Here is a 15,131-nt window from a genome sequence, read left to right on the forward strand (position 1 = left end):
CCGTGGATACTGTTGAAAGATTTTAAGATTTAAGATATGAGTTTGATGTAAAGTGTGTCTTTCCCAAATGATGTATTGAAATTACCTTTTTCTTTAATTCAACACAGCTTAGTTATCTGGGACAGTTGAGGATAGAGGAAAGGGATAAAGTGAGGGTATCACCAATAAATAAAATCTAGAGCTAGTCTCCAAATACTGTTTAATTTTCCCCCCACCTTCCTTGGGGTGTATAGAATGTAATGAACTATTAAGGGGAAATACACATATGTTTTGGACAGCATCCTTCAGTATTAGTAGAAAACCAGCTATGTTTTATAGTACAGGAAATAATTGATATGACAAGTCAAGCTGATCTACTTAAAATAATTATTTTTTAGGGAACTAAAACCAGCAAGTGATTTAAGCAGTACTTGAAGAAAAAACAAAAGTTGCTTCTTGAAGATTTTTCGAGAAAATATTGGTAAATGCTCTAGAATACTTTGTAAATTTGGCAAGCCAAAGGCAAAATGAAGAAAACTATGGAGTATTGCTTCAGTATTTGTACTTTTCTATTGCAAGTAGCACTCTGTCACTTTGAACAAATACTGAGGTTTGCACTAAACACTACAATGATGAAATCTGTAGCTCTTGAAAATCCTTTCTAAATCCTCAGAAATTTTTCTTCTCAAAGAAGGATAAGTATTGAGTCATATAGAGGAAAAATTGCATAGAATAGCACTGTGCAGCCTGTCTAATTTCCTTGGTTGCTTTGAAGGTTGTATTTGGATGTGACTGTTTGTACTTATACTTTTGGATTTGGATTGTAACATTTCATTTTTGCCCCCACCCCCAATGAACATTGGAAATTGAGTATCAGGGAATTTAAAACGAGAAGAATCTTTTCTTACAGATCTCCCTACTCTTATCCTCTAACCACAAACAAGAAATAAAATTCTATATTTTATTACAATTACACATTATTTTAAAGGTGACTTTAATGTACAGCGTCTGGCACAAGAGGGTGGAAACAAAATTACCACGATGTTATTAAAATCTGATTTTTTTTTTTTAAGGATGGGTGAAGAGATTTTTATCTTTGTTCCTTTTAACTCAGGACAGTATATCCTGTTTTATAATGTGCTCTGCTCTGACTCTATAATTTTTTTTAAAAAAACACTGAAGGTTGGACCTCACTGGTGTCTGGATTGGTTGAGTCCTTACCTGTTTGCTTTGTGGTTGGCTGAAAGCTGTTGCTAAGCTTGTTTTTTGGTTCTTAGAAAAAGTTAAAAGTTGAGTGTGACCTACTTGAACTGCATCCTGCTTTTGACTCTGCTTTGCTCTTTTTCCTGATCCACATACTTTTTTATGATATCTTTTGAAGTTTAGATATTTTTCAAACCCCCAATTTGTAAATTTAATGTGTGATATTTTCAGGTTTTATAGTTTTAATTGTATACTTGTAATATGCAAATTAAAGTACTGTGGTTTGATTTTTAAATCTCATTGGATACTTGAAAGTTGAAGCTTCTTACAGACAGCACTAATTGTAGAGAACAAATGTATTCTTTGAGAACCTACCTATTTTAAACACAAAAGATTATTTGGATATCAGTAATAGCTTCATTGGTAATAAAAAACAATCTCAAAGTACTATGTTGTAGCTTTACTAAGAAATTTGGGTCAAATTTTTGTGATTTATGATAAAAGCTGTTATTGTTCATGTTGGCATGTGTGTCACTGAAGGATAAGATTGACTTTATTTATGTTTTCTGGAGAAGGGCTAAAAGGATTGTGGTTTTTCAGTTGTAGACCAGATCCAGGACAGGCTAAATGAAAGTTCTATTGGAAAGCAAGTTTGGTTTGTAATTCAGTAGACTGTCATAAACCACTGTGACTCTAAGTCTAAGAACCTTTTCTCTTTAAGGCTCTATTTAACATGGATGGGAAAGAGACTTTGAACTTAAGCACCAACCTTCCTCCCCACCTCAGCCATTGCATTCTGCTGGAACCCACAGAAATCCTTGAATCTTTCTCTGAACCTTAAAGCCTGACCCAAGCCTTGGGTGGATAATGTAGGGAACTGTAGACAAGCGTGGATCCTCCAAACCCACTATGAGTTCTAGATTACATATTAGGAAATGTGAGGTATATATAAGGCAGTGATATTCAAATGTGTTACTAATTTTTTTGTCAGCACAGCCTTTAGTCGAATAGTATTATCAGAATTCTGATTTATGCAATATCTAAAACTGTCATTTTATTAATGATGTCTTTAAGTTTAAATAAATCATTTATCAAGTCAATGTGAACAAAGACACTGTGTTGTTGTTGTTGTTGTTGTTTTTTAATTTTATTTTTACAGTGTTCCAAGGTTCATTATCTATGCACCACACCCAGTGCTCCATGCAATATGTGCCTTCCTTAATACCAACCACCAGGCTCACCCAACCCCTCCACCCCCCCTCCCCTCCAAAACCCTCAGTTTGTTTCCCATAGCCCACGGTCTCTCATAGTTCATCTCCCCCTCCAATTTCCCCCAACTCAGCTTCTCCTCTCCATCTTCCAGTGTCCTCCATGTTATTCCTTATGCTCCACAAGTAAGTGAAACCATATGATTATTCACTCTCTCTGCTTGACTTATTTCATTCAGCGTAATCTCCTCCAGTCCCATCCATGTTGATACAAAAGTTGGGTATTCATCCTTTCTGATGAAAGCATAATATTCCATTGTATATATGGACCATATCTTCTTTATCCATTTGTCTGTTGAAGGGCATCTTGGCTCTTTCCACAGTTTGGCGACTATGGCCATTGCTGCTATGAACATTGGGATACAGATGGTCCTTTTTTCACTACATCTGTATCTTTGGGCTAAATACCCAGTAGTGCAATTGGGAGGAAGTAGTACAATTGGGAAGCTCTATTTTTAATTTCTTAAGGAATCTCCACACTGTTTTCCGAAGTGGCTGCACCAATTTGCATTCCCACCAACAGTGTAAGAGGGTTCCTCTTTCTCCACTTCCTCTCCAACACTTGTTTACTGCCTTGTTCATTTTGGCCAATCTGACTGGTGTAAGGTGGTATCTCAATGTGGTTTTGATTTGAATCTCCCTGATGGCTAATGATGGTGAACATTTTTTCATGTGTCTGTTAGCCGTTTGTATGTCTTCTTTGGAGAAGTGTCTGTTCATGTCTTCTGACCATATTTTGACATAATTATCTGTTTTTTGAGTGTTGAGTTTGAGGAGTTCTTTATAGATCTTAGATATCAGCCCTTTGTCTGTACTGTCATTTGCAAATACCTTCTCCCATTTCATGGGTTACCTCTTTGTTTTGTTGACTGTTCCTTTGCTGTGCAGAAGCTTTGGATCTTGATGAAGTCCCAAAAGTTCATTTTTGCTTTTGTTTTCTTTGCCTTTGGAGACGTGTTTTGAAAGAAGTTGCTGTGGCCGATGTCGAAGAGGTTACTGCTTATGTTCTCCTCTAGGATTTTGATAGATTCCTGCCTCGCGTTGAGGTCTTTTATCCATTTCGAGTTTATATTTATGTATGGTGTTAAGAGAATGGTCAAGTTTCATTCTTCTATACATAGCTGTCCAATTTTCCCAGCACCATTTATTGAAGAGACTGTCTTTTTTCCACTGTATATTTTTTCCTGCTTTGTCAAAGATTATTTGACCATAGAGTTGCAGGTCCATATCTGGGCTCTCCACTCTGTTCCACTGGTCTATGTGAATGACACTATGTTATGTTTTAAACAAATTTGAAATTAAGAGGTTATTAATTCTGGCTACAATATTCTGTATTTTCTGGTATGCATAATATACAGGAACTCTAGATTCAGACAGCAAAGTACCCACATGCTGTAGCAGTCCAATCACTGCTATAGTTTTACTCCAGCAGATGTAGAGAGAGCCATGAATTTTTTTAAAGGCTAGAACACACTAACTATATCTTTCCTAATCATTGACAAATTCACAAAAATGTTCAAACATTTGCTCACAGAGATGATAAAAGAAGCTTTATTTAGTCCAGGAATTGAAATTACTAGTGGCAACAGATTATTATGGTAGTTTCTAATGCATTTAATGTTGATATACATTAGTAGTTTGCTTTGAAAAAATAAGCTTAAATCTAGTATTTCATAATAACTCTAGGGGCGCCTGGGTGGCTCAGTCGTTAAATGTCTGCCTTCAACTCAGGTCATGATCCCAGGGTACTGGAATCAAGCCCCGCATCTGGCTGCTTGCTCAGCAGGGAGTCTGCTTCTCCTTCTCCCACTCCCCCAGCTTGTGTTCCCTCTCTCGCTTTCTCTCTGTCAAATAAATAAAATATATTTTTAAGAATTTTTTTTTTAAGATTTTATTTATTTATTTGACAGAGAGAGGTCACAGCAGACAGAGAGGCAGGCAGAGAGAGAGAGAGAGGGAAGCAGGCTCCCTGCTGAGCAGAGAGCCCGATGCGGGACTCGATCCCAGGACCCTGGGATCATGACCTGAGCCGAAGGCAGCGGCTTAATCCACTGAGCCACCCAGGCGCCCCTTTTTTAAGAATTTTTTTTTTTTAAGATTTTATTTATTTATTTGACAGAGAGAGGTCACAGCAGACAGAGAGGCAGGCAGAGAGAGAGAGGGAAATAAAATATATTTTTAAAAAAATAACTGTAAAGTACTTGTAAGGAATGGATCCTAAGAAATATAGTTTGAAAACCACTGGTAATGGAACAAGCCTGGTGCAGGAGGAGGTTAAATTCTAGTTAGTCTTAACTCTTGATAAAATCAGGAAATTATATTAACAGAACTTTAGAGCTGAAATAAAGTTTGAGAGAATAAGGCTTTCACCAGCCCTTCATTTTAATTTGAGGGGGCTAGGTGCAGTTGTCAAGCTTCTGCCTTTGGCTCAGGTCATGATCCTGGTGCCCTGGGATGGAGCCCTGCTCCCTGCTGAGCAGGGAGCCTGCTTCTCCCTCTCCAGTCCCTGGCCCCAGTTCTCTGTCTGTCAAATAAACAAATAAAATCTTTTAAAAAAATTTTTGAAGGGGGTAAAACTGGAAGGGCTGTTAAGGGATTTACAGACTGGGTTTCTGCTTTTTGTTTTTCTGTTTGTTTCAAAATTGGGCAGTAAACTAGATGACTCCCCATTTAATGTTCCCTAACAGAGTCCCAAGCTATCTGCCAATCTGTGTGGCTTATATGAGAGGTGTAAATCTAAATAACATAGACACCCAGACTCAAATTAAGATATTTCTGCTTGTCCATTGGATTTAAGAAATTAAATGCATGTAATTTGGCATTCAGTAAATACCTATAAATCATAATTGAATGCTAAGTGTTTACATAATATTATTTCTGTTAATTGATAAAATAGCATTGACATCTGTACATAAACCTATGCCAAAATGTATTTTCAAAATTTGAGCTGTAACAAGAAAGAATACTACCTTCTCCAATTTGTAATATCTGAATAAAATCCCATTTTAGAATTTCTCAATCAGTTGCCAAAAATTAGGAAAACCAGATTTTCTGTTACTACAAATGAAATGATCTTGAATTCTGTTCAAATTTAAGCTCCTGTAAAAAATATAATTTTAAGTGGCCTTACCTCTTTTTTTAAAAAATATTTTTAGCTAACCAGAAAGATGGTAGTGATAAGTAAAAATAAACATTTCTGTTGAACTACAAATGTATATGTACTCTATGGACAAAGGGGAAAATGGCCCACAGAGTTACAGTGAGGATTTTGGAGGGCAGAACAGATGGGAAAGTTCAGTGAATGGCACTTTATTTCTAAGAAGCTTAATAACATGCAAGTCGTCTCTGGATGTGGCCTTGTACTTTGTGACCAGGTTAGGCTCTTAATACCCTCTTGGAAAACTAGAGATCTCAGAAGGAGGGAAAGAAAGAAGGTAATTTAAAGGATTAAAGGGCCTACAGCTAAAGATTATCACAGAGGAATTGAGTGGGGATTCTTTGAATTGTGCAAGAAAAACACATTATAAATCTCTATTCACTACATAATAGTAATAATCATAGGGTGGGGTGGGCATGGATAGGGAGGTCAGTGAGTTATAAATAAAAAAATAACTTGATTAAAAGATTTAAGGGGTGCCCAGCTGGCTCAGTTGGTAGAGCATCCGACTCTTGATCTCAGGATCATGAGGTCAATCCCCATATTAGGTGTAGTGATTACTAAAAATAAATAAATAAGTAAAAGAACTTTAAAAAAAATTATAGGTTACGTATTAAAACCAGCTCTTCCCTTGTGCTCACAAACCAGAAGTACTTTGAGAATTTAAAAAATATATATATAAACCATATAAACCATATATATATATTATATATATATATATATATATATATATATATAAAACCATATATGGTTTTAGATAGAGTTGAAATCCAGCTCCTCAAAAAGTATTTTAAAAATTGTACAGTAGTATATGTGTATAGTCTGTATAGTAGTATATGTGTATAGTATATGTGTATAGTCATATTTTCTCAGATATATGTGTCATATATTTAGTATCTTTGGTTACCTTTTTTTGAGTTTGTATCACTTCCTTTTCCTCCTCCTTTAAAACTTTCAGTAGCTCCTAAGTACATATGTGATAAAGTTCTCTGTTTCCCCCAACACTCACCTTTTACCTGAATCTCAGCCTATTCCAAATTAAACCGATTATTATTTAACTTAATAATAATGTTGGAAAGTAGTTCACCTCTAAAAATTATAGCATTTTTGAATGAGTTCTCCCATTTAATATTGAGATCTCAATAGATACTTTATTTCCTGTCATTTCACCTTAGGCCTAAAGATGTTGAAAGCCAAACTTGGTTACAGAATGTTCATGAATCTTGTCAAACAGTGATATGTATACAGGCAGTGTCTGACTTGTAAGTACCTGCCTGACTTAACAAGTGAGCCATATATATCATTGCCTGAACCTTTAAAGCTATCTTTGTAGTGCAAGGAGAGCAAGCAAAGAAAAATCAAAGAAGCTTGGAACTATTTGTGGGTTTCCAAGGAGAAAATGGGGAGAGACTAGGAAAAATAGAAGTTGCTTTAGCAGAGCTGAGCCCAAGGACAGGCTGATTCCCAAGCAGAGCCTGCCTGCTTATATACTAGACCCAAAACGTCCAAAAATCTTTGTCCCAAAGATTTTGCCCAAATCTTTCATAAACTGAATATTGAACTTGAAGTTCAATGTTAAGCTTTCACTTGAGTTAAGCTTTTTTTTTTTTTAATAGAAATAATCTCTGTGGAGTTCATTCAATACATACTTACTGAGGGTCTACTATGTGTGAGACACTTGGGCATTGGAAATACAGCTGTGAACAATAAAAAAATTCTGATTTTATGGAGCTTATATTCTATTGAATCAGACTAAATAAAGTAGTATGAGGTATCAGTACTTCATACAATAAATAGTGTGAACTGTTTCAAGAAGCCTTTCTTCCCACCACATCAACCAGTTATTCTAAGAGGAATAGGGGTAGGTAGTATGAGTACCTTTTAGTAGACTTAGGTAGGGTCTTAGGGCAGATTCAGGTGAGTTCTGTAGTGGAGCTTTAATCAGCATGAGGTTAGCAAAGGCCTGGGAAAAGACACTAAGGAGAGTGACAGGATAGAAAAGTAGAGGAGGGAAGTTCTCAAACACTGAGATGACTCATTTCATCATTTCTTTCTTAAAAACCAAACACACACACACACACACACACACAAACCCCAGATCTCATCCTGAATGTTAAAAAAGGGAGATAGATTTTTTTCCTTTCCTTTTGTCCTCAGAATCAAGAACTAAGACTAATACATAGTTATCAAAATTTATAAAATACTCATTGAAAGAAGCAACCCACCTTCTGCTGCTCAGGATTCAGACAGACCTGCATTCTAATCCCTGATTGAAGTGTAATACTTTTATAATCTTGGGCAAGTTACCCATATTTTAGAAGTTTTTGCTTTATAAATTTGGAAATAGAAGTGAATATTTGCCTTAAATATGTCAGTTGCTTTAGTGTGTGACAGGTAGAAGTTGGTAAGTTACTAGTCTTATTAACCTGGGAAAACCTGACCACAATTTAACATGCTTATTCTTTGGAGGGAAGTGTTTTTCTAATTTAAAACCACAACATTGTTTGGAATATTGTTAGTTACAAATATGGGTGATGGCCTATGAGTTTCTAAAACCCTATGCAGAGATTTAAAATTGCATTTCTAAAAGAAGAAACCCCAACAGAGAGAATGAGAGCAAAAATCAGTCAACAGTCTTGCTCCTTTATAAGTGATAAATTCTAAAAATTAAATTGAAGAAGTGAGAAAAGTAGAGGACAAATAAGAGAACAACGTAAAATTAAAGTTCAGTGCTAAAAAGATCTCACTGTACTCAAAACATGATGTTGAAAGGAAAAAAAGTGCTTAGCAGACAAGCTATATATATAAAAACAGGAAGATATGAGCTGGAGGGAAAAATTTTTTTTAATTAACACATAATGTATTATTTGTTTCAGGGGTACAGGTCTGTGAATCATCAGCCTTACACAATTCACAGCACTCACCATAGCACATACCCTCCCCAATGTCCATCACCCTGCCACCCCATCCCCTACCCCCTCCACTACTGCAACCCTTAGTTTTTTTCCTGAGATTAAGCATCTGTTATGGTTTGTCTCCTTCTCTGGTTTCATCTTGCTTCATTTTTTCCTCCCTTCCCCTATGATCCTCTGTCTTGTTTCTCAGATTCCTATCAGTGTGATCATGTAATTGTTTTTCTCTGATTGACTTATTTTGCTTAGCATAATACCCTCTAGTTCCATCCACATCATTGCAAATGGCAAGATTTCGGAGGGGGGGGGGGTTGGTGGCTGCATAATATTCCTGTGTGTGTGTGTAGCCACATCTTCTTTATCCATTCTTCTGTTGATGGACATCTAGGCTCTTCCCATAGTTTAGTTATTGTGGACATTGCTTCTATAAACAGTGGGGTGCACTCACCCCTTCGGATCACAACATTTGTATCTTTGGGGTAAATACCCAGTAGTGCAGTTGTTGGGTTGTAGAGTAACTCTATTTTCAACTTTTTGAGGAACTTCCATACTGTTTTCCAGAGTGGCTGCACCAGCTTGCATTCCCACCAACAGTGTAGGAGGGTTCGTTCCCCTTTTAGAGGAAAAAAATCTTGACAACATTAGTAAGCAGAAGTTATCTTATAAACCAGCATTCTAAATAAAATGTTTTAAATGACAATAGGGCATTTTTAAAGAATGCTTTAAAAATGCTCACTCTTAAAGGCATTCTTTGGTTTAATGAATGAAACCACTGCTATATGTTTTCTAACCAATTATTAATAGATCTACAAATCTGTAGTACTTTAATAACTAAGGTAAAAGGGAAAATTCAAGATTTAATATGTGGTTTGTGAAAGTGTTATTAGGCCTGTTGGACTGATAAGTGTTCATTCTACTAAAATACATCTATTCTTTTCCATGAATTAACTAGTTTTAAAAATCTAATGGATGTAGGAAAGCCATTTGGTCAGGAGAGCAGCTAATCTGAGATTTATTTCCTCAATTTCAAACAAGAGTATGAGGCATGATTTCCTTTCTCAAGAAACGTATTATGTTAGACAAAATCCACCTTCATCCCTACACTTTGCTTCGTTCCTTTTGTTCTTCAGACCCACGATATTGCCTTGCCAAAATTGCCTCAGCAGCCTTGCTAACCTCTCCCTGACACAAATGTTGCCCCCTGCAATATATTTTTCTAAACTGTAGTGAAATGCAAATCTGATGTTTTTCTACTGTTTCAAACTTTGAGTAAGTCCACAGTAGTCTTAAGAATGAAATTTACATTCTTTAATGAATCTTGAACAAGGTCCCTCCTTACTGTTGGTCTTTTACTTGAACTCTATTCTCTGTCTATACCCACCGCCCCCCCACCCCCCGCACTCCAGACCAAATAAATTTCCTTTATTCAGCTTCTGTGTTTGGGCCTCTCTCTCTCTCTCCTGCCTCTGGGCCTTTGCACATGCTGGTTCCTTGGCTTAGAACTTTTATCTCTCAAGCCTTCCCTCCTGCCACCCCCACAAATTTTCTTGCCAAGGCTTCTCCATTAATACTCTGAGCCCCAGCTCAGATGTTCTTCCTTCAGGAAACCTGTCTTACACCACAGCTTCAAGTCTAAACTCTCTAATACATCATAGTTCTCAGTTCAGATAAAGTAATTTGACACCACCCTGCTTTTACATAGGTATGTCAGCTCCTTTTTGAGAATATTAAGAGTTGAGACCATTACTAATAATTACATGTAAAAACCTCCCTTTGATACTACTGAGTAAGTCTACCAAAACATTTTTAGGGGACAGGAGATATCTCAGAATTACTGTTATTTCTTGGATTAATCAGGATTCTTCCTAGAGAAATAAAATGTTGAAATATTTAAGTACTAGCAGACTTTATAAAGCAACTGCTAACCTCTAATGTTAACCTGTGATAAATATCAAAAGCCTAGTGCTTTCCAATTATTATTCTGTGATCAGGACTTCATTTTTTTAGCAGATGTTTATTGCATGCAAAGACATGCCTAGCACTGCGGGTTTGTTAGGAGAAGCACCTTCAGGACATCTAGCCTACTCAAGAAGTGAACTCTATTACAGACTTTTTACTGAAAGATTTGAAACAAAACATTTCCAGAAGTGAAATCTACACAATGATATTTGCAGGTTAATATATTGCTAGGAATTCTTAGTAACTGTAGATTTATTTGGAGGCAACCCTTTATGTTGGAGAATAAAGTAACTAATTCACCATACTCCATATTGTAAAGGGCAGAAATTAGTACTCTTTGAAGAACTTAAGTCAGTCTTTATAGAGACCATAAAGGAATCTTGACATTTAATAACTTAAAGGTCCTCAGTAAATCACTGAGTTAGAATAAGAGTTAAAATTATTTTTCTTTTTATGTAAGGCAGCATCAAAATAAATAATTAAACTGAAATTTTCTGGGAGGAAAAGTAATCCTAATTGCAGCTTCCTATACAATTTTACTGTATGCTTCTTCAGTAAGTATTTATCAAGCTCTAAGGATCAAACCCTACTATATATATAGCTTGCAGTTTTGATTTGCATTTAACTATTTTAAACCATTTTTGGGTTAGCTAAATGCATGCATTTGCCTTGCCTCTCATTAAAAAATAGAAAGTTAAGCATTTTCCATTTTGCACATGTATCATTTTAATGTCACAAACAAGGTTATGCCCTAGTAGACAACTGACCCCACTGTTTATCCCTTCCAGAAAATAAAAATCACAGCTCAACTCTTACAGCAGAGTCATCATTTTCATATACTTCTCTCATTATCTAGCAGTATGGCTCACAACCTCATATATCAAGTCCATTTATGTTTCCAAGGAATTCCTCTACAACCAGTTTATCTTGGAGGGTATTGCTGCAAATTGAGTGTTTTACTGAGTTAATTTTTGCTGCTTGTTTGTTTGTGACTGAGTGGGCATTTGATTATATTGTTTGCTTTTGTGGTTGTTCTCGGAGGAAGAGAGCTTGGAAGCCTCTGTAGCCTTTTCTTCTGTGTTAATATTAACCCAAAATTGCTTTTCTTGATCAGTAAAAATTTTTTTGCATGATTTTGCAATTTGTAAAAGCAATGTATGAGAACACACAGCATTTACCTTATCTGGAGAAGATAAAAAATAACCATTTTAACCTGCTTTTAAAATATGACACTTTAAGAGCTGTAAGAGTAACTTATTCTTCTCTGAGACATTGTTACCTCACTTCTAAGACTGAAACTTACTTGCATTTAGGACTCCTGATTCTGTGTCTGTCAGTTTTTATTGATTTAAACTCTGCTTGTTTCCTTCTGTCAGAATGTTCCAGCTTTTTTTTTTTTTTTCCTTAACCTGAACATGTAAGCTTTTGGTGAAAACACAAGAGCAAACATGCACAAAGAGATCTTATTTAAAAGTTGATTTTTAAAAGAAGTTAATGAAGCCGTGTAAGGAAATTGTGTTAACACGGGACTTGAGAGATTCGTGTTCCAAGGCCAGCAATGTCAGTTATTTATGCTCCTTTAAAACCTGTATTTTCTCGCGTTCCTCATTAGATTTCAAAGTGAGAAATTCTTTCTTTAGAACCCAGGGCACTTATGAGAACATTAGAAATTTTAAAGCCTTCGAATATACTCGCAAAGAGAAAGGAAATTCAGAGATTGGCACCAAGGCTTATTATCTGTGTAGGAGAATGATTTTATAGTTTGTACATCGCTTACCAAAACTAATTTTATATTGAATATAGGCCATAGCCCCGTACTTGTTCCAACATTCTGTGCCCATTCAGCGTCGTTTGGGCATTTTGGGAAAGGGCGAAGGGGACTGCAATAGTTCATAAAATGTAAAGCGAACTTGGTTCTTCCTGGGGGTGGCAGGGTCAGCACAGAGAGGCTGGTCTCCGTTTCGCTCCAGGTAAATGAATCCGAGAGGGTGGAAGGAGGTCAGGCTCTCGACTGCGGACGCTAGGGCAGGGGCACATTTGCCCTTCCCTGACGCCTAAGGGCCCGCGCCGCACCTTCAGCCCTAGCGCCCTCCGGCCGAACCCGCTCCCGGCGTGAGAATTAGCTTCTGGGGGGAGCTCGGACGCTCGAGGTTGTTTTTCCGCCGGCCGCCGCAGACCGCCCGTCACCCGCCGCTCCTCCGCGCTAAGGGGGCGGCCCTCCGCGGCCCCGCGGGCCGGCATTGGCGCATGCGGCCGCCGTGCGGGCGGAGTGACGGCGGGGGCGGGGCTGCGCGGCTTGTTTGTCGGGGCCGCAGCGCTGCCGCGGTCCGCGCTGACTGAGGCGCTGCAGCCCCGAGCCCCGGCCGTCAGGTCAGCGCTCGCCTTCTCGGCACCGCCGCGGTTCTCCTGCACGTCGGCAGTGCTCCCCGCGCCGACATGCGCCTGGCCACCACAGCGAACGAGGCGTACACGGCCTCGCTGGCCGTCTCGGAGCTGCTGGGCTGCAAGCAGTGCGGCGGGGGCCGCGGCCAGGACGAGGTACCCGGGCGAGGGGCCGGGAGGGCGGGGACCGGGCAGAGCTGCCCGAGCTGCCCGGGCTGCCCCGAGATCGCGGCGCCTCCCCGCCTCCCTACCGAACAGCTGCGGAGAACGCTTCTCGGGGAGGGCGCCCCTGGAGCAACCGCCCGGCCGGCCGCGCAGCCCGGCGGGGGCGTCTCGGGCTGGCCGGCGCCCCTCAGGGGAAGGGGCGGCCTGTGGTGGGTGGAGAGACGGTCTCCATCGTGAGTCGGGCCCGGGCAGAAAGGGCTGAGGCTGGCAGCGAAAGCTGCCTCGGTCCTTTAAATGGAAAACGTAAATAACGTTGTCTTCTGTACAAGTCTCCACAAGTCAGAACCGAACAAAGCTCTAGTCTTACGGTAGAACAGCCTGTGGATTTTCCCCCCTTCAGCGTCCTGTCAAAACAGAGTATCAGTGACCCCCTCCCCCTTTGCCTCCTACTTAAAAAAAGAAAAAAATACATTGGAGTCCGTTGAAAGATAATGTTGCCTGGAATACGTGTGTTCTGCCAGCTCTATGACGTTATGCAGTGCTCACCCTTGTTTATTAACCATCCCTTTTGTGTCTGAAATGGCCTTCAGAAAGCTGTTTAATTGTCACATTTTGTATTTTTTTTCCTAAGTGGTTGTAAATAGGGCCCTATTTGAAACTTAGAAATAAACCTGATTAAAATTTGAACCTTTAAAAGGCTCTTGATTCAAAAGGTGACAAGGAGAAAGTAGAGAAATAGTTATTAAAATTTGAAATGAAATCAGAATGCTGTGTTGGCTTAGTTCAAGAAATCCAAATAGGAAGTAGTTTGTCTGCAGCATTGCCCACTTAAATGACTGTTTTCGTATTTATATTTTTTGTAGATGGAGTCGGCATTGTGATTTTACCACATATAGTCGTTTAACTTTATTTTTTTTAAAGATTTTATTTATTTATTTGACAGAGAGAAATTACAAGTACACTGAGAGGCAGGCAGAGAGAGAGAGAGAGAAGGAAGCAGGCTCCCTGCTGAGCAGAGAGCCCGATGCGGGACTCGATCCCAGGACCCTGAAATCATGACCTGAGCTGAAGGCAGCGGCTTAACCCACTGAGCCACCCAGGCACCCCTGTCGTTTAACTTTAAATGAAGACACCTTCTCGTGAGGTTTTTAGAACAAACTTTTCTAGATTTTAAAATTCATAGGTACATAATACACTCCTGATTGTTTACAGATAATACAACCTAAAAAAAAAATTGTTATAACTGCTTGTTTGGAAACTCTATCAAAGAGAGAAAACTGTATGAAAGTGTTGAAATAGCATTTATGGTTTCTGTTTGCAGGCCATAAGAGATCTTTTCTCATTTTGAATAGAAGTGATCCCCAGTCATTGTGCTTGAATAGATCTGTTATTTCTGGTGGTATTTGTGTACAGAACCCTGGTTCTGGCCCAGATCTACAGTCTCTAAATATAGCCATGTAAACTGGAAGATAAAGAGATATATTTTAGCTTGCACATTGATTACAGTGCTTATGGGATTGTATTTAGGAAGCGGCTATAGAGTTCTATTTTATTTTTAACACACCCAGCATGTGGGAAAATAAGTTAGGAAGTAGTGCTTTATAGGAAAACTTTACAAAAGAATTAAGAACATGACTCTCAAATGGCAAACTGACATAGTGCTTTAAAATGAGACACTTTTCAGGGATGGAACTCCTGATCAAAGTATAAAATACACATATGGCTAAGTCAGCCTTACAAATCTAGTATTTTGAAGTCTGTGAGTTATTTTTTTTAGAATGCATTTCATAGAAGACTGGATACTGGGAAAACGAGGTAATTTTGAATATTTCTAAGTTCCTAAGTAGAGTTAATGACAGTTTTAAAAGAAGCACCAGTACATTTGTTATAGCAGGATTTTTTTAAAAAGATTTTATTTATTTATTTGACAGAGAGAGATCCCAAGTAGGCAGAGAGGCAGGCAGAGAGAGACAGAGGAGGAAGCAGGCTCTCTGCTAAGCAGAGAGCCTGATGTGGGACTTGATCCCAGGACCCTGAGATCATGACCTGAGCCAAAGGCAGAGGCTCAACCCACTGAGCTACCAGGTGCCCAGGATTTTTTTTTTT

General features: G+C 38.5%; 1 protein-coding gene across 2 annotated transcripts in view; it reads left to right on the plus strand.

Annotated features, from left to right (window-relative positions):
- SESN1 (sestrin 1) overlaps positions 1 to 15,131 on the plus strand; it is a 120,565-nt gene that overhangs the window by 87,282 nt on the left and 18,152 nt on the right. The window contains exon 1 of one of the 2 annotated variants that reach the window (XM_032338861.1): positions 12,746 to 13,016. The exons of the other annotated variant lie outside the window; for it this stretch is intronic. Coding sequence (XP_032194752.1) covers positions 12,915 to 13,016 — 102 coding nt within the window. The 5' untranslated portion in view covers positions 12,746 to 12,914. Of the gene's footprint in view, positions 1 to 12,745; positions 13,017 to 15,131 lie in introns of those variants that run through there. 2 annotated transcript variants of the gene reach the window in all.

The sequence above is a fragment of the Mustela erminea genome, chromosome 4 (assembly GCF_009829155.1).
Source record: "Mustela erminea isolate mMusErm1 chromosome 4, mMusErm1.Pri, whole genome shotgun sequence".
In the NCBI taxonomy this organism is placed as follows: domain Eukaryota; kingdom Metazoa; phylum Chordata; class Mammalia; order Carnivora; family Mustelidae; genus Mustela; species Mustela erminea.